At 39.8% G+C, this 27,564-nt stretch overlaps 1 protein-coding gene across 1 annotated transcript; it reads left to right on the forward strand.

Moving 5' to 3' along the window:
* Window positions 1-10,330: 10,330 nt before the first annotated feature.
* Window positions 10,331-24,353, forward strand: LOC110518885 (microfibril-associated glycoprotein 4). Its single transcript, XM_036972083.1, has 6 exons — window positions 10,331-10,473; window positions 10,748-10,816; window positions 17,027-17,218; window positions 18,197-18,293; window positions 18,448-18,615; window positions 23,768-24,353. Exons 2-6 carry the CDS (start codon window positions 10,814-10,816, stop codon window positions 24,016-24,018), a joined length of 711 nt encoding a protein of 236 aa, XP_036827978.1. The 5' UTR covers window positions 10,331-10,473; window positions 10,748-10,813; the 3' UTR covers window positions 24,019-24,353.
* The last annotated feature ends 3,211 nt before the right edge of the window (window positions 24,354-27,564 follow it).

The following is a 27,564-nucleotide window of genomic DNA, read 5'->3' on the forward strand; positions in this document are numbered from 1 at the left end:
CAGTAACATCCCTGTTCATATCTACTACAGTCACATCCCTGTTAATGTTCATATCTACTACAGTAACATCCCTGTTAATATCTACTACAGTAACATCCCTATTAATATCTACTACAGTAACATCCCTATTCATATCTACTACAGTCACATCCCTGTTCATATCTACTACAGTAACATCCCTGTTCATATCTACTACAGTAACATCCCTGTTAATATCTACTACAGTAACATCCCTGTTAATATCTACTACAGTAACATCCCTGTTAATATCTACTACAGTAACATCCCTATTCATATCTACTACAGTAACATCCCTGTTCATATCTACTACAGTAACATCCCTGTTCATATCTACTACAGTAACATCCCTATTCATATCTACTACAGTAACATCCCTGTTCATATCTACTACAGTAACATCCCTGTTCATATCTACTACAGTAACATCCCTGTTCATATCTACTACAGTAACATCCCTATTAATATCTACTACAGTAACATCCCTGTTAATGTTCATATCTACTACAGTAACATCCCTATTCATATCTACTACAGTAACATCCCTGTTCATATCTACTACAGTAACATCCCTGTTCATATCTACTACAGTAACATCCCTGTTCATATCTACTACAGTAACATCCCTGTTCATATCTACTACAGTAACATCCCTGTTCATATCTACTACAGTAACATCCCTATTAATATCTACTACAGTAACATCCCTGTTAATGTTCATATCTACTACAGTAACATCCCTATTCATATCTACTACAGTAACATCCCTGTTCATATCTACTACAGTAACATCCCTATTCATATCTACTACAGTAACATCCCTGTTCATATCTACTACAGTAACATCCCTGTTAATATCTACTACAGTAACATCCCTGTTCATATCTACTACAGTAACATCCCTGTTCATATCTACTACAGTAACATCCCTGTTCATATCTACTACAGTAACATCCCTATTAATGTTCATATCTACTACAGTAACACCCCTGTTCATATCTACTACAGTAACATCCCTATTCATATCTACTACAGTAACATCCCTGTTCATATCTACTACAGTAACATCCCTGTTAATGTTCATATCTACTACAGTAACATCCCAGTTCATATCTACTACAGTAACATCCCTGTTCATATCTACTACAGTAACATCCCTATTAATGTTCATATCTACTACAGTAACATCCCTGTTCATATCTACTACAGTAACATCCCTGTTCATATCTACTACAGTAACATCCCTGTTCATATCTACTACAGTAACATCCCTGTTAATGTTCATATCTACTACAGTAACATCCCTGTTCATATCTACTACAGTAACATCCCTATTAATATCTACTACAGTAACATCCCTATTAATATCTACTACAGTAACATCCCTATTCATATCTACTACAGTAACATCCCTGTTAATATCTAATACAGTAACATCCCTATTAATGTTCATATCTACTACAGTAACATCCCTATTAATATCTACTACAGTAACATCCCTGTTAATGTTCATATCTACTACAGTAACATCCCTATTAATGTTCATATCTACTATAATAACATCCCTATTAATGTTCATATCTACTACAGTAACATCCCTGTTCATATCTACTACAGTAACATCCCTGTTCATATCTACTACAGTAACATCCCTGTTCATATCTACTACAGTAACATCCCTATTAATATCTACTACAGTAACATCCCTGTTAATGTTCATATCTACTACAGTAACATCCCTATTCATATCTACTACAGTAACATCCCTGTTCATATCTACTACAGTAACATCCCTGTTCATATCTACTACAGTAACATCCCTGTTCATATCTACTACAGTAACATCCCTGTTCATATCTACTACAGTAACATCCCTGTTCATATCTACTACAGTAACATCCCTGTTCATATCTACTACAGTAACATCCCTATTAATATCTACTACAGTAACATCCCTGTTAATGTTCATATCTACTACAGTAACATCCCTATTCATATCTACTACAGTAACATCCCTGTTCATATCTACTACAGTAACATCCCTATTCATATCTACTACAGTAACATCCCTGTTCATATCTACTACAGTAACATCCCTGTTCATATCTACTACAGTAACATCCCTATTAATATCTACTACAGTAACATCCCTGTTAATGTTCATATCTACTACAGTAACATCCCTATTCATATCTACTACAGTAACATCCCTATTAATATATACTACAGTAACATCCCTGTTCATATCTACTACAGTAACATCCCTGTTAATATCTACTACAGTAACATCCCTGTTCATATCTACTACAGTAACATCCCTGTTCATATCTACTACAGTAACATCCCTGTTAATATCTACTACAGTAACATCCCTGTTCATATCTACTACAGTAACATCCCTGTTAATATCTACTACAGTAACATCCCTGTTCATATCTACTACAGTAACATCCCTGTTCATATCTACTACAGTAACATCCCTGTTCATATCTACTACAGTAACATCCCTATTAATGTTCATATCTACTAGAGTAACACCCCTGTTCATATCTACTACAGTAACATCCCTATTCATATCTACTACAGTAACATCCCTGTTCATATCTACTACAGTAACATCCCTGTTAATGTTCATATCTACTACAGTAACATCCCTGTTCATATCTACTACAGTAACATCCCTGTTCATATCTACTACAGTAACATCCCTATTAATGTTCATATCTACTACAGTAACATCCCTGTTCATATCTACTACAGTAACATCCCTATTCATATCTACTACAGTAACATCCCTGTTCATATCTACTACAGTAACATCCCTGTTAATGTTCATATCTACTACAGTAACATCCCTGTTCATATCTACTACAGTAACATCCCTATTAATATCTACTACAGTAACATCCCTATTAATATCTACTACAGTAACATCCCTATTCATATCTACTACAGTAACATCCCTGTTAATATCTAATACAGTAACATCCCTATTAATGTTCATATCTACTACAGTAACATCCCTATTAATATCTACTACAGTAACATCCCTGTTAATGTTCATATCTACTACAGTAACATCCCTATTAATGTTCATATCTACTATAGTAACATCCCTATTAATGTTCATATCTACTACAGTAACATCCCTGTTCATATCTACTACAGTAACATCCCTATTAATGTTCATATCTACTACAGTAACATCCCTATTAATGTTCATATCTACTATAGTAACATCCCTATTAATGTTCATATCTACTACAGTAACATCCCTATTAATGTTCATATCTACTATAGTAACATCCCTATTAATGTTCATATCTACTACAGTAACATCCCTGTTCATATCTACTACAGTAACATCCCTGTTCATATCTACTACAGTAACATCCCTGTTAATATCTACTACAGTAACATCCCTGTTCATATCTACTACAGTAACATTCCTGTTAATATCTACTACAGTAACATCCCTGTTAATGTTCATATCTACTACAGTAACATCCCTGTTAATGTTCATATCTACTACAGTAACATCCCTGTTAATATCTACTACAGTAACATCCCTGTTAATGTTCATATCTACTACAGTAACATCCCTATTCATATCTACTACAGTCACATCCCTGTTCATATCTACTACAGTAACATTCCTGTTAATATCTACTACAGTAACATCCCTGTTAATGTTCATATCTACTACAGTAACATCCCTGTTAATATCTACTACAGTAACATCCCTGTTAATATCTACTACAGTAACATCCCTGTTCATATCTACTACAGTAACATCCCTATTCATATCTACTACAGTAACATCCCTGTTCATATCTACTACAGTAACATCCCTGTTCATATCTACTACAGTAACATCCCTGTTCATATCTACTACAGTAACATCCCTGTTCATATCTACTACAGTAACATCCCTGTTCATATCTACTACAGTAACATCCCTGTTCATATCTACTACAGTAACATCCCTATTAATATCTACTACAGTAACATCCCTGTTAATGTTCATATCCACTACAGTAACATCCCTATTCATATCTACTACAGTAACATCCCTGTTCATATCTACTACAGTAACATCCCTGTTCATATCTACTACAGTAACATCCCTGTTAATGTTCATATCTACTACAGTAACATCCCTATTCATATCTACTACAGTAACATCCCTGTTAATGTTCATATCTACTACAGTAACAACCCTGTTAATGTTCATATCTACTACAGTAACATCCCTGTTAATGTTCATATCTACTACAGTAACATCCCTGTTCATATCTACTACAGTAACATCCCTATTCATATCTACTACAGTAACATCCCTATTCATATCTACTACAGTAACATCCCTGTTCATATCTACTACAGTAACATCCCTATTAATATCTACTACAGTAACATCCCTGTTAATGTTCATATCTACTACAGTAACATCCCTATTCATATCTACTACAGTAACATCCCTGTTCATATCTACTACAGTAACATCCCTGTTCATATCTACTACAGTAACATCCCTGTTAATATCTACTACAGTAACATCCCTGTTCATATCTACTACAGTAACATCCCTGTTCATATCTACTACAGTAACATCCCTGTTAATGTTCATATCTACTACAGTAACATCCCTGTTCATATCTACTACAGTAACATCCCTGTTAATATCTAATACAGTAACATCCCTGTTAATGTTCATATCTACTACAGTAACATCCCTATTAATATCTACTACAGTAACATCCCTGTTCATATCTACTACAGTAACATCCCTATTAATATCTACTACAGTAACATCCCTGTTCATATCTACTACAGTAACATCCCTATTCATATCTACTACAGTAACATCCCTATTAATGTTCATATCTACTACAGTAACATCCCTATTCATATCTACTACAGTAACATCCCTGTTCATATCTACTACAGTAACATCCCTGTTCATATCTACTACAGTAACATCCCTGTTAATGTTCATATCTACTACAGTAACATCCCTGTTCATATCTACTACAGTAACATCCCTATTAATATCTACTACAGTAACATCCCTATTAATATCTACTACAGTAACATCCCTATTCATATCTACTACAGTAACATCCCTGTTAATGTTCATATCTACTACAGTAACATCCCTATTCATATCTACTACAGTAACATCCCTGTTAATATCTAATACAGTAACATCCCTATTAATGTTCATATCTACTACAGTAACATCCCTATTAATATCTACTACAGTAACATCCCTGTTAATGTTCATATCTAATACAGTAACATCCCTATTAATGTTCATATCTACTACAGTAACATCCCTATTAATATCTACTACAGTAACATCCCTATTAATGTTCATATCTACTATAGTAACATCCCTATTAATGTTCATATCTACTACAGTAACATCCCTGTTCATATCTACTACAGTAACATCCCTATTAATGTTCATATCTACTACAGTAACATCCCTATTAATGTTCATATCTACTATAGTAACATCCCTATTAATGTTCATATCTACTACAGTAACATCCCTATTAATGTTCATATCTACTATAGTAACATCCCTATTAATGTTCATATCTACTACAGTAACATCCCTGTTCATATCTACTACAGTAACATCCCTGTTCATATCTACTACTGTAACATCCCTGTTCATATCTACTACTGTAACATCCCTATTCATATCTACTACAGTAATATCCCTGTTAATGTTCATATCTACTACAGTAACATCCCTATTCATATCTACTACAGTAACATCCCTGTTCATATCTACTACAGTAACATCCCTGTTAATATCTACTACAGTAACATCCCTGTTCATATCTACTACAGTAACATCCCTATTCATATCTACTACAGTAACATCCCTATTCATATCTACTACAGTAACATCCCTGTTAATATCTACTACAGTAACATCCCTGTTAATGTTCATATCTACTACAGTAACATCCCTATTCATATCTACTACAGTAACATCCCTGTTCATATCTACTACAGTAACATCCCTGTTCATATCTACTACAGTAACATCCCTGTTAATATCTACTACAGTAACATCCCTGTTAATGTTCATATCTACTACAGTAACATCCCTGTTCATATCTACTACAGTAACATCCCTGTTAATGTTCATATCTACTACAGTAACATCCCTGTTAATGTTCATATCTACTACAGTAACATCCCTGTTAATATCTACTACAGTAACATCCCTGTTAATGTTCATATCTACTACAGTAACATCCCTATTCATATCTACTACAGTAACATCCCTGTTCATATCTACTACAGTAACATTCCTGTTAATATCTACTACAGTAACATCCCTGTTAATGTTCATATCTACTACAGTAACATCCCTGTTAATGTTCATATCTACTACAGTAACATCCCTGTTAATATCTACTACAGTAACATCCCTGTTAATGTTCATATCTACTACAGTAACATCCCTGTTAATATCTACTACAGTAACATCCCTGTTCATATCTACTACAGTAACATCCCTGTTAATGTTCATATCTACTACAGTAACATCCCTGTTAATGTTCATATCTACTACAGTAACATCCCTGTTAATATCTACTACAGTAACATCCCTGTTAATGTTCATATCTACTACAGTAACATCCCTATTCATATCTACTACAGTAACATCCCTGTTAATATCTACTACAGTAACATCCCTGTTAATGTTCATATCTACTACAGTAACATCCCTATTCATATCTACTACAGTAACATCCCTATTCATATCTACTACAGTAACATCCCTGTTAATATCTACTACAGTAACATCCCTGTTAATGTTCATATCTACTACAGTAACATCCCTGTTCATATCTACTACAGTAACATCCCTGTTAATGTTCATATCTACTACAGTAACATCCCTGTTAATGTTCATATCTACTACAGTAACATCCCTGTTAATATCTACTACAGTAACATCCCTGTTAATGTTCATATCTACTACAGTAACATCCCTGTTAATGTTCATATCTACTACAGTAACATCCCTGTTAATGTTCATATCTACTACAGTAACATCCCTGTTAATGTTCATATCTACTACAGTAACATCCCTGTTAATGTTCATATCTACTACAGTCATGCTTTCCACAGTAACACACTAATATAAAACAGTCTGTTCCCTTATCTCTGAGTCATTCCGGGGTCCTTAGCTGAAATCTAAGCCCCTGCCACACAATGCGTCACGGTGCTGCAGCATGCTTGTCCTCTGTCCCGTCCCGTAAACACTGTAACATCTATTACCCTGACACTGGTCCATCTCTCAGCCCTAAGTCACTACACAACACCAGCCAATGTCACCACACATTCCTACAGTCAGAACTAATGAGTAGTGATGCAGAGAGTGAAACAGTACAAAGTAATTTAATGTCAACACTTACTGCTTCTAGCAACTCTGCTCCCTCCTCCACTGCCATTTTCCCTGTTTGAGAGTGACACCGGAGTCGTCAATTAGCAGCGCAGGGATTGGCCCAAGCAGAGAGACATTATATCAGCGCTAAAAATACCTGGCTGGAAGAAACATGACGAGTTCTGGAGACCAGGACACTACAGCAATGGAACTACCTAGCCTGCTAACACTGGTCCCAACCTGACACCACCTAGCCTGCTAACACTGGTCTCAACCTGATACTACCTAGCCTGCTAACACTGGTCTCAACCTGACACTACCTAGCCTGCTAACACTGGTTTCAACCTGACACTACCTAGCCTGCTAACACTGGTCTCAACCTGATACTACCTAGCCTGCTAACACTGGTCTCAACCTGACACTACCTAGCCTGCTAACACTGGTCTCAACCTGATTCTACCTAGCCTGCTAACACTGGTCTCAACCTGATACTACCTAGCCTGCTAACACTGGTCTCAACCTGACACTACCTAGCCTGCTAACACTGGTCTCAACCTGACACTACCTAGCCTGCTAACACTGGTCTCAACCTGATACTACCTAGCCTGCTAACACTGGTCTCAACCTGACACTACCTAGCCTGCTAACACTGGTCTCAACCTGATACTACCAAGCCTGCTAACGCTGGTCTCAACCTGATACTACCTAGCCTGCTAACACTGGTCCCCAACCTGATACTACCTAGCCTGCTAACACTGGTCTCAACCTGACACCACCTAGCCTCACAGCTCTCTGACACTACCTAGCCTCACAGCTCACTAGCGTCATAGCTCCCTGACACTACCTAGCCTCACAGCTCCCTGAAACTACCTAGCCTCACAGCTCCCTGAAACTATCTAGCCTCACATCTCCCTGACAGTATCTAGCCTCACAGCTCCCTGACAGTATCTAGCCTAACAGCTCCCTGAAACTATCTTGCCTCACAGCTCCCTGACAGTACCTAGCCTCACAGCTCTCTGACACTACCTAGTCTCACAGCTCCCTGACATTACCTAGCTTCACAGCTCCCTGACACTACCTAGCTTCACAGCTCCCTGACACTACCTAGCCTCACAGCTCCCTGACACTACCTAGCCTCACAGCTCCCTGACTCTACCTAGCCTCACAGCTCCCTGACACTACCTAGCCGCACAGCTCCCTGACACTACCTAGCCTCACAGCTCCCTGACACTACCTAGCTTCACAGCTCCCTGACACTACCTAGCCTCACAGCTCCCTGACACTACCTAGCCTCACAGCTCCCTGACAGTATCTAGCTTCACTGCTCCCCAGCCTCACAGCTCCCTGACAGTACCTAGCTTCACTGCTCACCAGCCTCACAGCTCCCTGACAGTACCTAGCTTCACAGCTCCCCAGCCTCACAGCTCCCTGACAGTACCTAGCCTCACAGCTCCCTGACACTACCTAGCCTCACAGCTCCCTGACACTACCTAGCCTCACAGCTCCCCAGCCTCACAGCTCCCTGACACTACCTAGCCTCACAGCTCCCTGACACTACCTAGCCTCACAGCTCCCTGACAGTATCTAGCTTCACAGCTCCCCAGCCTCACAGCTCCCTGACACTACCTAGCCTCACAGCTCCCTGACACTACCTAGCCTCACAGCTCCCTGACAGTATCTAGCTTCACTGCTCCCCAGCCTCACAGCTCCCTGACAGTACCTAGCTTCACAGCTCCCCAGCCTCACAGCTCCCTGACACTACCTAGCCTCACAGCTCCCTGACAGTATCTAGCCTCACAGCTCCCCAGCCTCACAGCTCCCTGACAGTGATACCGGTGCTGTGACCACTAGCCTTCCCCCAGCTGTCTCCACAGACAGCACCTCTACATAGCTGAGCTGGGGGTCTCTCTCTCACTTACCATATTTGTAGGCGCAAGTCACTCTGTGCAGCATGATCCGTAGGGGGGACCAAAATAGCAGCGCAAAATCAGCTGGTTTGGACCGGCCCTACTGGCCTCCCTGTCTGGAATCTGTTCTGCACAAATCCTATTGTCATATGGTTAATCAGCTCTTTTCTCTATACAATGCAGTCCACAGCCAGTCAGTCAGTCAGCCAGCCAGCCAGCCAGCCAGCCGTGTAGTCAACCAGTCAGTCTGCCAGTTAGTCAACCAGTCAGCCAGTAAGCCAGCCAGTCAGTCAGCGAGTCCCACTCGTCCCGGCTCAACCACCCACCACTATAGAGAACCAGTCAGCCATGCCGGGAAGTTGAGCACAAAGTCAACTGGTCCAGCTTAGGGAAGACTTATTATGGAGAGCTGCCTGATCAGTCCGCTTGGTCTGGTCCCTCAACCCACTGCTGGACTGGACACGACTGGGCTGGTAGAAACCACTGTCTGGCAGCATAAACAGCCTTCTCCCCAACAGCCGCCAGCCTAATTAATTGAATCAATGCAGTCAGCAGTAATTCATTCTGATATTTTGAAATGCCTCCCTCTCTTTGAGACAGTGAAATGCCTCCCTCTCTTTGAGACAGTTAAATGCCTCCCTCTCTTTGAGACAGTGAAATGCCTCCCTCTCTTTGAGACAGTTAAATGCCTCCCTCTCTTTGAGACAGTGAAATGCCTCCCTCTCTTTGAGACAGCCTGTCCTATCGATAGATCATGGGCCTGTCCTATCGATAGATCATGGGCCTGTCCTATCAATAGATCACTAGAAGATGCATATCGCTCATTCTAGCAGGAGAGGTCTCGACTGAGTTTTCTGCTAGCGAATTAAAACTTTTAAATGAAAAGTAGCCAGCTGAAAATAAGTATGTTACCGGCTATTTGGCCGAAATCCGGCGCTTAGAGAAACACAGGGAAAACACAGGGAAAGTACTGAGTGTTGCAACATGCTCTGGGTTGTCTTTATAAAAGAGGTGTGGACCAGAGAAAGTACTGAGTGATGCAACATGCTCTGGGCTGCCTTTATAAAAGAGGTGTGCATCTTAGTGGGGACAAACAGCTCATGAAGACACTGACATCTGTCACTGATACAGGTGAGCTCATGCATGTCTCTCACTATTCTTAACTGATCACAAATCATTTCAAATCATTTAAAATAAAACAATTAGGAAGGGAGGTTTTCCCGGTGCCTAAGGTAACATTGTCCGATCTGTTCAGTCATCATAGGACCTAACTAGAATCCTGTTTGTTAACACAGTAAAATGTAAATTGTCATAGTGAGACAGAGTGACTGTGTAAGTGTTAGTATTTCACCAACAGCTGGAGACCTGAACAATACTGTAGTAAATGAGCTCCCTTTTCTTACAGGACGTCCATTCAACATACTATTCTGAAGTTTCCTTCAAAGGCAAACAGACATCTATCACAACAACGATGGTAAGTATTAATAAACCACAGCATTATTAGAATGGTCAGAAAACAGCATTCAGAGATACTAACGAGAATATAGGACATGTGTCTCTAATGAAAAGCCCATTCTGGTGGGAAGCTGCTATAGACCACCAAGTGCTAACAGTCAGTATCTGGATAATATGTGTGAAATGCTTGATAATGTTTGTGATATCAACAGAGAAGTATATTTTCTGGGGGATTTAAATATTGACGGTCTTTCGTCAGGCTGCCCACTCAGGAAAAAACTTCAAACTGGAACCAGTGCCGGCAACCTGGTTCAGGTTATCAGTCAACCTACCAGGGTAGTTACAAACAGCACAGGAATTAAATCATCAACATGTATTGATCATATCTTTACTAATGCTGCAGAGATTTGTTTGAAAGCAGTATACAAATCCATAGGCTGTAGTGATCACAATATAACAGCCATATCTAGGAAAACTAACGTTCCAAAGACTGGGCCTAATATAGTGAATAAGAGGTCAGGCTGGGCCTAATATAGTGTATAAGAGGTCAGGATGGGCCTAATATAGTGAATAAGAGGACAGGCTGGGCCTAATATAGTGTATAAGAGGTCAGGCTGGGCCTAATATAGTGTATAAGAGGTCAGGATGGGCCTAATATAGTGTATAAGAGGTCAGGATGGGCCTAATATAGTGTATAAGAGGTCAGGCTGGGCCTAATATAGTGTATAAGAGGTCAGGCTGGGCCTAATATAGTGTATAAGAGGTCAGGCTGGGCCTAATATAGTGTATAAGAGGACAGGCTGGGCCTAATATAGTGTATAAGAGGACAGGCTGGGCCTAATATAGTGTATAAGAGGACAGGCTGGGCCTTATATAGTGTATAAGAGGACAGGCTGGGCCTAATATAGTGTATAAGAGGACAGGCTGGGCCTAATATAGTGTATAAGAGGTCAGGCTGGGCCTAATATAGTGTATAAGAGGTCAGGCTGGGCCTAATATAGTGTATAAGAGGTCAGGATGGGCCTAATATAGTGTATAAGAGGTCAGGCTGGGCCTAATAAAGTGAATAAGAGGACATGCTGGGCCTAATATAGTGAATAAGAGGACAGGCTGGGCCTAATATAGTGAATAAGAGGACAGGCTGGGCCTAATATAGTGTATAAGAGGTCAGGCTGGGCCTAATATAGTGAATAAGAGGACAGGCTGGGCCTAATATAGTGTTTAAGAGGACAGGCTGGGCCTAATATAGTGTATAAGAGGACAGGCTGGGCCTAATATAGTGTATAAGAGGACAGGCTGGGCCTAATATAGTGTATGCTATTGATGTAAATCATATTTGCTGGTCTGTGGTGAGTAATGAGGAGCAACCAGACACTGCTGGTCTGTGGTGAGTAATGAGGAGCAACCAGACACTGCTGGTCTGTGGTGAGTAATGAGGAGCAACCAGACACTGCTGGTCTGTGGTGAGTAATGAGGAGCAACCAGACACTGCTGGTCTGTGGTGTGTAATGAGGAGCAACCAGACACTGCTGGTCTGTGGCGTGTAATGAGGAGCAACCAGACACTGCTGGTCTGTGGTGAGTAATGAGGAGCAACCAGACACTGCTGGTCTGTGGTGTGTAATGAGGAGCAACCAGACACTGCTGGTCTGTGGTGAGTAATGAGGAGCAACCAGATGCTGCTGGTCTGTGGTGTGTAATGAGGAGCAACCAGACACTGCTGGTCTGTGGTGAGTAATGAGGAGCAACCAGACACTGCTGGTCTGTGGTGTGTAATGAGGAGCAACCAGATGCTGCTGGTCTGTGGTGTGTAATGAGGAGCAACCAGACACTGCTGGTCTGTGGTGTGTAATGAGGAGCAACCAGACACTGCTGGTCTGTGGTGAGTAATGAGGAGCAACCAGACACTGCTGGTCTGTGGTGAGTAATGAGGAGCAACCAGACACTGCTGGTCTGTGGTGTGTAATGAGGAGCAACCAGACACTGCTGGTCTGTGGTGTGTAATGAGGAGCAACCAGACACTGCTGTTCTGTGGTGTGTAATGAGGAGCAACCAGACGCTGCTGGTCTGTGGTGAGTAATGAGGAGCAACCAGACGCTGCTGGTCTGTGGTGTGTAATGAGGAGCAACCAGACACTGCTGGTCTGTGGTGTGTAATGAGGAGCAACCAGATGCTGCTGGTCTGTGGTGTGTAATGAGGAGCAACCAGATGCTGCTGGTCTGTGGTGTGTAATGAGGAGCAACCAGATGCTGCTGGTCTGTGGTGTGTAATGAGGAGCAACCAGATGCTGCACTTGACACATTTATGAAACTACTTATTCCAGTTACTAATAAGCATCCATTAAGAAAATGACTGTAAAAACTGTTAAATCTCCATGGATTGATGAGGAATTGAAAAATTGTTTGGTTGAGAGGGATGAGGCAAAATGTATGGCAATTAAGTCTGGCAATCAGCCTGTTACCAACACTTAGTCAACTTCTGGAAGAAATTGTGTTTGACCAGATACAATGCTATTTCACAGTAAACAACATAATTTCAGCATGCTTATAGAGAAGGACACTCAACAAGCACAGCATTTTCACAAATGACTGATGATTAGCTGAGAGAAATTGATGATAAAATGATTGTGGGGGCTGTCTTGTTAGACTTCATTGCAGCTTTTGACATTATTGAAAAACGTATGTTATGGTTTTACACCCCCTGCTATAATGTGGATAAAGAGTTACCTGTCTAACAGAACACAGAGGGTGTTATGGCTTTACACCCCCTGCTATAATGTGGATAAAGAGTTACCTGTCTAACAGAACACAGAGGGTGTTATGGCTTTACACCCCCTGCTATAATGTGGATAAAGAGTTACCTGTCTAACAGAACACAGAGGGTGTTATGGCTTTACACCCCCTGCTATAATGTGGATAAAGAGTTACCTGTCTAACAGAACACAGAGGGTGTTCTTTAATGGAAGCCTCTACAACATAATCCTGGTAGAATCAGGAATTCCCCAGGGCAGCTGTCTAGGCCCCTTACTTTTTCAATCTTTACTAATGACATGCTACTGGCTTTGAGTAAAGCCAGTGTGTCTATGTATGCGGATGACTCAACACTATACACGTCAGCTACTGCAGCGACTGAAATGACTGCCACACTTAACAAAGAGCTGCAGTTAGTTTCAGAATGGGTGGCAAGGAATAAGTTAGGCCTAAATATTTCTAAAACTAAAAGTATTGTATTTGGAACAAAACACTCACTAAACCCTAAACCTCAACTAAATCTTGTAATAAATCATGTGGAAATTGAGATGACTAAACGGCTTGGAGTAACCCTAGATTGTAAACTGTCATGGTCAAAACATATTGGTGCAGTAGTAGCTAAGATGGAGAGAAGTCTGTCTATAATCAAACGCTGCTCTGCCTTCTTAACAACACTATCAACAAGGCAGGTCCTACAGGCCCTAGTTTTGTCACACCTTGACTACTGTTCAGTCGTGTGGTCAGGTGCCACAAAAAATGACTTTTAATAATATGCATGTCAATCTCTCCTGGCTGAAAGTGGAGGAGAGATTGACTTCATCACTACTTGTATTTATGAGAGGTATTGACATGTTGACTGCACCGAGCTGTCTGTCTGAATTACTGGCACACAGCTCAGACACCCATACATACCCCACAATACATGCCACAAGAGGTCTCTTCACAGTCCCCAAGTTCAGAACAGACTATGGGAGCAGCACACTACTACACAGAGCCATGACTACATGGAACTCTATTCCACAGTACTACACAGAGCCATGACTACATGGAACTCTATTCCACAGTACTACATAGAGCCATGACTACATGGAACTCTATTCCACAGTACTACACAGAGCCATGACTACATGGAACTCTATTCCACAGTACTACATAGAGCCATGACTACATGGAACTCTATTCCACAGTACTACATAGAGCCATGACTACATGGAACTCTATTCCACAGTACTACATAGAGCCATGACTACATGGAACTCTATTCCACAGTACTACATAGAGCCATGACTACATGGAACTCTATTCCACAGTACTACATAGAGACATGACTACATGGAACTCTATTCCACAGTACTACACAGAGCCATGACTACATGGAACTCTATTCCACAGTACTACATAGAGCCATGACTACATGGAACTCTATTCCACAGTACTACATAGAGCCATGACTACATGGAACTCTATTACACAGTACTACATAGAGCCATGACTACATGGAACTCTATTCCACAGTACTACATAGAGACATGACTACATGGAACTCTATTCCACAGTACTACACAGAGCCATGACTACATGGAACTCTATTCCACAGTACTACATAGAGCCATGACTACATGGAACTCTATTCCACAGTACTACATAGAGCCATGACTACATGGAACTCTATTCCACAGTACTACATAGAGCCATGACTACATGGAACTCTATTCCACAGTACTACATAGAGACATGACTACATGGAACTCTATTCCACAGTACTACATAGAGACATGACTACATGGAACTCTATTCCACAGTACTACACAGAGCCATGACTACATGGAACTCTATTCCACAGTACTACATTGCGCCATGACTACATGGAACTCTATTCCACAGTACTACATAGAGCCATGACTACATGGAACTCTATTCCACAGTACTACATAGAGCCATGACCACATGGAACTCTATTCCACAGTACTACATAGAGACATGACTACATGGAACTCTATTCCACAGTACTACATAGAGACATGACTACATGGAACTCTATTCCACAGTACTACATAGAGCCATGACTACATGGAACTCTATTCCACAGTACTACATAGAGCCATGACTACATGGAACTCTATTCCACAGTACTACATAGAGCCATGACTACATGGAACTCTATTCCACAGTACTACATAGAGCCATGACTACATGGAACTCTATTCCACAGTACTACATAGAGACATGACTACATGGAACTCTATTCCACAGTACTACATAGAGCCATGACTACATGGAACTCTATTCCACAGTACTACATAGAGCCATGACTACATGGAACTCTATTCCACAGTACTACATAGAGCCATGACTACATGGAACTCTATTCCACAGTACTACATAGAGCCATGACTACATGGAACTCTATTCCACAGTACTACATAGAGCCATGACTACATGGAACTCTATTCCACAGTACTACATAGAGCCATGACTACATGGAACTCTATTCCACAGTACTACATAGAGACATGACTACATGGAACTCTATTCCACAGTACTACATAGAGCCATGACTACATGGAACTCTATTCCACAGTACTACATAGAGCCATGACTACATGGAACTCTATTCCACAGTACTACATAGAGCCATGACTACATGGAACTCTATTCCACAGTACTACATAGAGACATGACTACATGGAACTCTATTCCACAGTACTACATAGAGCCATGACTACATGGAACTCTATTCCACAGTACTACATAGAGCCATGACTACATGGAACTCTATTCCACAGTACTACATAGAGCCATGACTACATGGAACTCTATTCCACAGTACTACATAGAGCCATGACTACATGGAACTCTATTCCACAGAGCCATGACTACATGGAACTCTATTCCACAGTACTACATAGAGCCATGACTACATGGAACTCTATTCCACAGTACTACATAGAGCCATGACTACATGGAACTCTATTCCACAGTACTACACAGAGCCATGACTACATGGAACTCTATTCCACATCAGGTAACTGATGCAGCAGTAGAATTATATATATTTTTTAAAACAGATTAAAAAACACCTTATGGAACTGCGGGGACTGTGGAGCAACACAAACATTGGCACAGACACATGCACACACACACGCACACACGCACGCACGCACGCACGCACACACACACACACACACACACACACACACACACACACACACACACACACACACAATAACATACGCACTGGATTTAGTACTGTAGATATGTGGTGGTGGTGGAGTAGGGGCCTGAGGGCACACAGTGTGTTGTGAAATCTGTGAATGTATTGTGATGTTTTTAAAACTGTATAAACTGCCTTATTTTGCTGGACCCCAGGCAGAGTAGCTGCTGCTTTGGCATAATAAATGTATCCATAATAACTACAAATGAACCAACACTAGACAGTTTTTGTATTAAACTGCTGTATCCATCTACCCTGTGCTGCAGTCCATCTTGCTGCTGGCTCTACTGGTCCCCGTGATGGTGCAGTCCTCCCTGCATCCAGTGGACTGTGATGAGGTCTATAGATCAGGTTCTGGACAAAACGGGGTCTACACCATCTACCCTGCAGGACCTACCTCACCTGTCCAGGTCTTCTGTGACATGGGGTTTGAAAGTGCATATCTAGGAAAGTGGACGGTCAGTTTCAATGTGTGGTATTGAAATACACTTAAAGACTAATTTACCATGAACAATCTCTCTCTCTCTCTTAATCTGTCAATTAAACAATCTCTCTCTCTCTCTTAATCTGTTAATTAAACAATCTCTCTCTCTCTTAATCTGTTAATTAAATAATATCTCTCTCTCTTAATCTGTTAATTAAACAATATCTCTCTCTCTTAATCTGTTAATTAAACAATCTCTCTCTCTCTCTTAATCTGTTTATCAAACAATCTCTCTCTCTCTTAATCTGTCAATTAAACAATATCTCTCTCTTAATCTGTCAATTAAACAATCTCTCTCTCTCTTAATCTGTTTATCAAACAATCTCTCTCTCTCTTAATCTGTCAATTAAACAATATCTCTCTCTTAATCTGTTAATTAAACAATCTCTCTCTCTCTTAATCTGTTTATCAAACAATCTCTCTCTCTTAATCTGTTAATGAAACAATCTCTCTCTCTCTTAATCTGTCAATGAAACAATCTCTCTCTCTTAATCTGTCGATTAAACAATCTCTCTCTCTTAATCTGTCAATGAAACAATCTCTCTCTCTCAATCTGTCAATTAAACAATCTCTCTCTCTTAATCTGTCAATTAAACAATATCTCTCTCTTAATCTGTCAATTAAACAATATCTCTCTCTTAATCTGTCAATTAAACAATCTCTCTCTCTCTTAATCTGTCAATTAAACAACCTCTCTCTCTTAATCTGTCAATTAAACAATCTCTCTCTCTTAATCTGTCAATGAAACAATCTCTCTCTCTCTTAATCTGTCAATGAAACAATCTCTCTCTCTTAATCTGTCAATTAAACAATCTCTCTCTCTCTTAATCTGTCAATTAAACAATATCTCTATCTTAATCTGTCAATGAAACAATCTCTCTCTCTCTTAATCTGTCAATTAAACAATCTCTCTCTCTTAATATGTCAATGAAACAATCTCTCTCTAAATCAGCTGATTCAGAGCCGACAGGATGGATCAGTGAACTTCTACAGGAAGTGGGATCAGTACAAGAGTGGTTTTGGGAGCGCAGCTGGAGAGTACTGGCTGGGTAGGAACTGGTTTAACTTCTAGCCAACAGAACGTTCTCCTCCTAGAACCTTGTTCTACCACTGACTTCATCCGGTTTGTCCTAGTTCATTCAAGGCCATTTGTCATTGTATTCAGACAACACAGTGAACTGCTATGTTGATTTCATTCTCCAGGGCTGGAGACAATGCATCTCATGACTATGAAAGGAACCTATGAGCTGAGGGTGGACATGGAGGACTTTGAGGGGAATAAGGTCTATGCTCAGTACTCGTCCTTCTCCGTTGGACCAGAGGCTGAAGGATACCTGCTAACACTGGGCTCATTCAAAGATGGAGGAGCAGGTGGGTGACAATTTATATTGTCCAAGAAAAAATAACCCAAGAAAAATAAAATATATAATATATAATAAAATAGTCCAAGAATATACTGTAGTACCATAATATAGTCCAATAATATACTGTAGTACCATAATATAGTCCAATAATATACTGTAGTACCATAATATAGTCCAATAATATACTGTAGTACCATAATATAGTCCAATAATATACTGTAGTACCATAATATAGTCCAATAATATACTGTAGTACCATAATATAGTCCAATAATATACTGTAGAACCAGAATATAGTCCAATAATATACTGTAGAACCAGAATATACTGTAGTACCAGAATATAGTCCAATAATATACTGTAGTACCATAATATAGTCCAATAATATACTGTAGTACCAGAATATACTGTAGTACCATAATATAGTCCAATAATATACTGTAGTACCAGAATATACTGTAGTACCATAATATAGTCCAATAATATACTGTAGAACCAGAATATAGTCCAATAATATACTGTAGAACCAGAATATACTGTAGTACCATAATATAGTCCAATAATATACTGTAGTACCAGAATATACTGTAGTACCATAATATAGTCCAATAATATACTGTAGAACCAGAATATACTGTAGTACCATAATATAGTCCAATAATATACTGTAGTACCATAATATAGTCCAATAATATACTGTAGAACCAGAATATACTGTGGTACCATAATATAGTCCAATAATATACTGTAGAACCAGAATATACTGTAGTACCAGAATATAGTCCAAGAATATTGCACCTGAATATAGACCAAGAATATAGTACCAGCATATAGTCCAAGAATATACTGTAGTACCATAATATAGTCCAATAATATACTGTAGAACCAGAATATACTGTAGTACCATAATATAGTCCAATAATATACTGTAGTACCATAATATAGTCCAATAATATACTGTAGAACCAGAATATACTGTAGTACCAGAATATAGTCCAAGAATATTGCACCTGAATATAGACCAAGAATATAGTACCAGCATATAGTCCAAGAATATAGTACAAGAATATAGCACTAGAATATAGTCCAAGAGTATAGTACAAGAATATAGTACCAGAGTATAGTACCATAACATAGTACCCTAATATAGTCCAAGAGTATAGTACCAGAACATAGTACCAGAATATAGTCCAAGAGTATAGTCCAAGAGTATAGTACCAGAGTATAGCACCAGAATATAGTACCAGAGTATAGTACCAGAGTATAGTGCCAGAATATAGTCCAAGAGTATAGTACCAGAGTATAGTACCAGAATATAGCACTGGCATATAGTCCAAGAGTACAGTACCAGAATATAGTACCAGAATATAGTACCAGAGTATAGTACCAGAGTTTAGTACCATAATATAGCACTAGAATACAGTACCAGAGTATAGTACCATAATATAGTACCATACTATAGAATTGGAATATAGTCCATGAGTATAGTACCTGAGTATAGTACCATAATATAGCACTGGAATATATTACCAGAGTATAGTACCAGAATATAGTGGCATAATATAGCACTAAAATATAGTACCAGAGTATAGTACCAAAGTATAGTACCAGAATATAGCACTAGAATATAGTACCAGAATATAGTACCATAATATAGTCCATGAGCATAGCACTAGAACATAGTACAAGAGTATAGTACCAGAATATAGTACCAGAGAAAATTACAAGGAAAATAGTGCAAGAAAATCTGTCAACAAGGGTTCATTACTAGGGATGCACGATATATCGGTGAACATATCGGAATTGGCCGATATTAACTAAAAATGACAACATCAGTAGCAGCCTGATGTCTAGTTTAACGCTGATGTGCAAAACCGATGTCAGAGCTGACGTGCAAACCTATATAACGTACATGACGTAATGATGCCACGTAAAATGTTGCACTACACGTGCAACACAGCATTCCTAACCTCGCCCACAATGTCTGCTGTGTGGATCGAGCAGACAACAAGTCCAGCAGTCATTTGAAAGGATAACAACATTTCAGAGAGACGACTCAAAGATAATGGAATTCATTGCCCTTGACAATCAACCGTCCTTTGTAGTGGGTGATGTTGGCTTTCGCCGACTGGTCAAGCACCGGTACACACTACCAAGTAGGCGCTATTTTTCAGATGTTGCTCTACCGAAGTTAGTATTAGCTAGGTTGCCACTTGTTGTTTGCCTATTGAAATGGAACTTCAGTTCATGAAAATAAATTTTTCAGATGTTGCCCTCCCGAAATTACACAGTAATAGCGTCACTGCTATTAGCTTCACAACATACTATGGAACTATGGGGGTGGCAAAGGGTTCAATTCTCGGGACGACTCTTTTCTCTGTATATATCAATGATGTTGCTCTTGCTGCGGGCAATTCCCTGATCCATCTCTACGCAGACGACACATTCTGTATACTTCTGGCCCTTCCTTGGACACTGTGCTATCTAACCTCCAAACGAGCTTCAATGCCATACAACACTCCTTCTGTGGCCTCCAACTGCTCTTAAACGCTAATAAAATCAAATGCATGCTTTTCAACCATTCGCTGCCTGCACCCGCACGCCCGACTAGCATCACCACCGTGGATGGTTCCGACCTAGAATATGTGGACATCTATAAGTACCTAGGTGTCTGGCTAGACTGTACACTCTCCTTCCAGACTCATATCAAACATCTCCAATCTAAAATCAAATCTAGAGTCTGTTTTCTATTTCGCAAAACAAAGCCTCCTTCACTCACGCCGCCAAACTTACCCTAGTAAAACTGACTATCCTACCGATCCTCGACTTCGGCGATGTCATCTACAAAATAGCTTCCAATACTGTACTCAGCAAACTGGATGCAGTTTATCACAGTGCCATCCGTTTTGTTACTAAAGCACCTTATACCACCCACCACTGCGACCTGTATGCTCTAGTCGGCTGGCCCTCGCTACATATTCGTCGCCAGACCCACTGGCTCCAGGTCATCTAAAAGTCCATGCTAGGTAAAGCTCCACATTATCTCAGTTCACTGGTCACGATGGCAACACCCACCCGTAGCACGCGCTCCAGCAGGTGTATCTCACTGATCATCCCTAAAGCCAACACCTCATTTGGCCGCCTTCCCTTCCAGTTCTCTGCTGCCTGTGACTGGAAAGAATTGCAAAAATCGCTGAAGTTGGAGAATTTTATCTCCCTCACCAACTTTAAACATCTGCCATCTGAGCAGCTAACCGATCGCTGCAACTGTACATAGTCCATCGGTAAATAGCCCACCCAATTTACCTACCTCATCCTCATCCTGTTTTTATTTATTTACTTTTCTGCTCTTTTGCACACCAGTATCTCTACCTGCACATGACCATCTGATCATGTATCACTCCAGTGTTAATCTGCTAAATTGTAATTATTCGCCAACCTCCTCATGCCTTTTGCACACAATGTACAGTGCCTTTGCGAAAGTATTCGGCCCCCTTGAACTTTGCGACCTTTTGCCACATTTCAGGCTTCAAACATAAAGATATAAAACTGTATTTTTTTGTGAAGAATCAACAACAAGTGGGACACAATCATGAAGTGGAACGACATTTATTGGATATTTCAAACTTTTTTAACAAATCAAAAACTGAAAAATTGGGCATGCAAAATTATTCAGCCCCTTTACTTTCAGTGCAGCAAACTCTCTCCAGAAGTTCAGTGAGGATCTCTAAATGATCCAATGTTGACCTAAATGACTAATGATGATAAATACAATCCACCTGTGTGTAATCCTTATTGTGGCTAGCTTCACATAGATGGGTCCGATGAATAATAAAATAAGATCTGTCTTACAAATTAGGGTTATTTTAGATGATGACACCTAGCTATATAGTTAGCTAGCTAACTAAAGCTACTGAAATAGATGTTTGCTAGCGAACTATAGCTACTGAAACAGATGTCAGCTAGCTAACTATAGCTACTTAAATAGATGTTAGCTAGCTAACTATAGCTACTGAAATAGATGTTAGGTAGCAAAATATAGCTACTGAAATAGATGTTAGCTAGCGAACTATAGCTACTGAAATAGATGTTAGCTAGCTAACTATAGCTACTTAAATAGATGTTAGCTAGCGAACTATAGCTACTGAAATAGATGTTAGCTAGCTAACTATAGCTACTTAAATAGATGTTAGCTAGCTAACTATAGCTACTTAAATAGATGTTAGCTAGCGAACTATAGCTACTGAAACAGATTATGTCGTGTTTTGGGGGAAGAATATTGTTTTCATCCATCAACTAGCTAGCTTTTTTATGACCAGGACTGTAGGTGTGAGAGACAACTTTACCAGCATCATAGCATACGTATTGATGAATCTTTGTAACATGAAATACAAGTGATAGTGTAATCAATATGAGTGATGTGTAATAACTATGTAAAAAAAATATTAACGCCTTAAATTATTATGTGACGTGCAGTCATATTCAGGTCCTGATTGGTCAACAAGCTTAATTGACACGTCAAATTGTGTTAAATAGTAGATATTTTGACACGCAAAGACCCAAACGGCGTTCCATAGAAATCCTGGTTGAGAATGAAACGCCGGAACAAATTAACAACGAAACAGCACAGCAAGTAAGTGAAAGAAATAGGTTGTGATGATGTTTTTCTGGTAATGGGGACATATGTAAATGCCAACAAAATAACTTTTTGGTCAGTGTGGTGTTTGTGTGTAACCTTTATTTCACTAGGCAAGTCAGTTAAGAACAAATTCTTATTTACAATGACGGCCTACCCCGGCCAATGCTGGGACAATTGTGCTCCGCCCTACGGGACTCTCAATCACGGCCGGATGTGATACAACCTGGATTCGAACCAGGGACTGTAGTGACGCCTCTTGCACTGAGATGCAGTGCCTTAGACCGCTGCGCCCATATGTGTGTGTTAACTATTTAACTGTACTAGAATGCTTAAAAGGCTGCAAACATGTTTTATATCGGTTATCTGCATCGGTATCAGTTTTTTGGGGGCCTGGAACATATCAGATATCGGTATCGGCCAGACATGTCATATCGGTGCATCACTAGTTCATAACTAAAGCTGGTGGAAGTATTATCATTAAGTTACCTAGAGTCCTTATTTATCTCCTCTGTTTCCTCAGGAGATTCTCTGGTTTTTCACAATGGTCAGAAATTTACAACGTTAGATAAAGACCAGGACCTTAACGCCGCCAACTGTGCCCAGGTGTACTACGGAGGATTTTGGAACAATGACTGCCATTTTACTAACCCCAATGGGATATATGCATGGGGCGAGTCTACCTTTGGTATTGGCATCAACTGGAAAACATGGAAAGGCTATACATACTCCCTGAAAGCCATCACCATGAAGATCAGACCAGCCCCAGCATAGAAGTCAATCATTTCTAACAAAATTGTAAAATCTGATTTTTCAATAACAATTATTGCCATACAAACATTTCCAGCACATGCACATATTCCATTATAAGGGAGAGGGGGGGTCTTTTTTTAAGTAGGGTTTGTGTTTGGGTCTTCAGAGATTAGAAGGTGCAGCAGGATACAGAAGATCTCAGATCTACTCTGAAGTGCAGTGTTGCCATAGCAACAGAACCCTGACTGCAGTGGGGATTATATGACCCATAATTTAACTATCTCTGTCTCTTACCTTAACACACTGTCTGTCTCTTACCCTAACACACTGTCTGTCTCTTACCCTAACACACTGTCTGTCTCTTACCCTAACACACTGTCTGTCTCTTACCCTAACACACTGTCTGTCTCTTAACTTAACACACTGTCTGTCTCTTACCTTAACACACTGTCTGTCTCTTACCTTAACACACTGTCTGTCTCTTACCCTAACACACTGTCTGTCTCTTACCCTAACACACTGTCTTTCTCTTACCCTAACACACTGTCTGTCTCTTACCTTAACACACTGTCTGTCTCTTACCCTAACACACTGTCTGTCTCTTACCCTAACACACTGTCTTTCTCTTACCCTAACACACTGTCTGCCTCTTACCTTAACACACTGTCTGTCTCTTACCTTAACACACTGTCTGTCTCTTACCCTAACACACTGTCTGCCTCTTACCTTAACACACTGTCTGCCTCTTACCTTAACACACTGTCTGTCTCTTACCCTAACACACTGTCTGTCTCTTACCCTAACACACTGTCTTTCTCTTACCCTAACACACTGTCTGCCTCTTACCTTAACACACTGTCTGTCTCTTACCCTAACACACTGTCTGTCTCTTACCCTAACACACTGTCTTTCTCTTACCTTAACACACTGTCTGTCTCTTACCCTAACACACTGTCTGTCTCTTACCCTAACACACTGTCTTTCTCTTACCCTAACACACTGTCTGTCTCTTACCCTAACACACTGTCTGTCTCTTACCTTAACATACCGTATGTTATGATCACCAACACTTGAAATAAAGACAGATACTGTACCTGCAAAATGATGAATTCTCCCGCAGTTTATTGTGCAATGTTTAGAACCAACGGTCTTTGTTGCCATGCTAAACAACACATCACTTTAAGCTCCATATTGAAATAGCATCAGTTTATTATCTATGTGACTTTAGAGTAGTTACATGTGTGTAATGACTTCAGCCAACCATGTTGAATTGAGTTTGTGGGTCAGACGGTGAAGTGATTCCAATAATGAGGGTAGACCTATTGAGTGGCTTAAAGAAATACATCACAACATCAGGTCAATTGAGTGAGAAATGCCTCTTGTATGTGTGTAGATCTTTGTTTTGGTCTCACTGTTTGATGCATTGTCATCTACTTCTACATGTGTCACATACAAACCTATTACTACCTGTCAGGGCAAGGAGATTGAGGTTGTAACCTCATATAAATATCTTGGAATTTTAATTGATGATGGCCTCTCTTTTAAATTGTATATTCAACAACTTACAAAAAAAATTAAGCTGAAGTTGGGATTTTATTTTAGGAATAAGGCCTGTTTTTCTTTTGAAGCCAGAAGGAGGCTAGTATTAGCTACATGTATGCCTTTCTAGACTACGGGGATATTTTATATAACGTTCAGAGCGCCCACTTGACGCTCTGGCCGATGATTTGTTTACCTCTGGATAACATGAAAACAGCCTAACCAGCTCTGCTGGCAACAATTTCATTACGCTTTTTTCAGACGTTTACTGACAGCGGCCATATTCAACGGGTGTTGTACACTTTAGCTTAATGTTGACGCTACCCATCCCGGTAGCGGGATAATTGTCATCAGCAACCGCTGAATAGCATAGCATCACAGTCAAATAATGTTACTAGAAAATATTCATATTCATGAAATCACAAGTGCAATAGAGGAAAACACAGCTTAGCCTTTTGTTAATCCACCTGTCATCTCAGATTTTTAAATTATGCTTTACAGCGAAAGCAATCCAAGCATTTGTGTAAATTTATCGATAGCACAGCATAGCATTATGTACACTAAGCATTAAGTAGCTTGGTCACGAAAATCAGAAAAGCAATAAAAAAAATTGTTTACCCTTGATGATCTTCAGATTTGTTTCACTCACGAGACTCGCAGTTACACAACAAATGTTCCTTTTGTTCCATAGAGATTATTTTATTTATACCCAAATACCGACGTTTGTTTGTCGTGTTATGTTCAGAAATCCACAGGAAAGAGCGGTCACCACAACGCAGACGTATATTCCAAATAATATCTATAATGTCCACAGAAACATGTCAAATGTTTTTTTATAATCAATCTTCAGATAGTTTTTAAAATATATATTCAATAATATATCAGTGTGTAGCTTTTTCCATAACAGCAGGAGGAACAATGCCGGCTTTACTCAATTGCGCACAAACTCACTCTGAGAGCCCCCACCTCTCCACTTGCGCAATGTGATCCTTCACGCTCATTTTTCTAAATAAAAGCCTGAAACTATGTCGAAAGACTTTTGACACCTTAGCCACAGAAAAATCTGGCTGATATCCCTTTAAATGGAGGATAGGCATGCATAGGAACACAGAGGTTTCAAAATAAGAGGCACTTCCTGATTGGATTTTCCTCAGGCTTTCACCTGCAATATCAGTTCTGTTGTACTCACATACAATATTTTTACAGTTTTGGAAACTTTAGAGTGTTGTCTATCCTAATCTGACAATTATATGCATATTATAGTTTCTGGGGCTGAGAAAAAGGCTGTTTCAAATGGGTACGTTTTTTAGCCAAAAAAGGAAATTCTGCCCCCTCTACACTCAACAAGTTAAGACATGTAGCTAGCTAGCTAGGTAAACAATGAACCTAGCTAGGTAAACAACGTCATGTAACGTTAGCTAACAAGCCAGCCAGCTAACAATAGCTAGTTAAACAACAATGAACATAGTGCCAAATCATGTTGTTTAAAGGGATATAATTTAAAGGGATATCAGCCAGATTCTGTGGCTTCCCTAAGGTGTCACTGTATGAATATGCTGGGAGCTAACCAACCAGGTTCAATGTTAGCTAGCTAGGTAAACAATGAAGCTAGCTAGGTAAACAATGAACCTAACTAGGTAAACAACGTGTAAGATCACACACGTCACGTAATGTTAGCTAACAAGCCAGCCAGCTAACGTTAGCTAGTTAAACAACAATGAATATAGTGCCAAATCATGTTGTTACTATCCTGCATGAATCTGCTCAACAATCTGCTGGGAGCTAAACAACCATGTTCAAACTTAGCTAGCTAACATTAGGCTCAAACTAGCAAAGCCAACGGCTCTGGGATACGAATAATAACGCCATACTCGTAACGTTAGCTAGTGAGCCAGTCAACTAACGTTAGCTAGCTAGCTAACAGTACACTTTAACTTGAAAATAAACTTTCTGTCAAATTTAGAAACGTGTAATATCTGAAAATGAAGCTAGCTAAAGCTAGACTATCTTACCCGTATACATCATCAT

This window comes from Oncorhynchus mykiss, unplaced genomic scaffold (genome assembly GCF_013265735.2).
Source record: "Oncorhynchus mykiss isolate Arlee unplaced genomic scaffold, USDA_OmykA_1.1 un_scaffold_119, whole genome shotgun sequence".
NCBI lineage: Eukaryota > Metazoa > Chordata > Actinopteri > Salmoniformes > Salmonidae > Oncorhynchus > Oncorhynchus mykiss.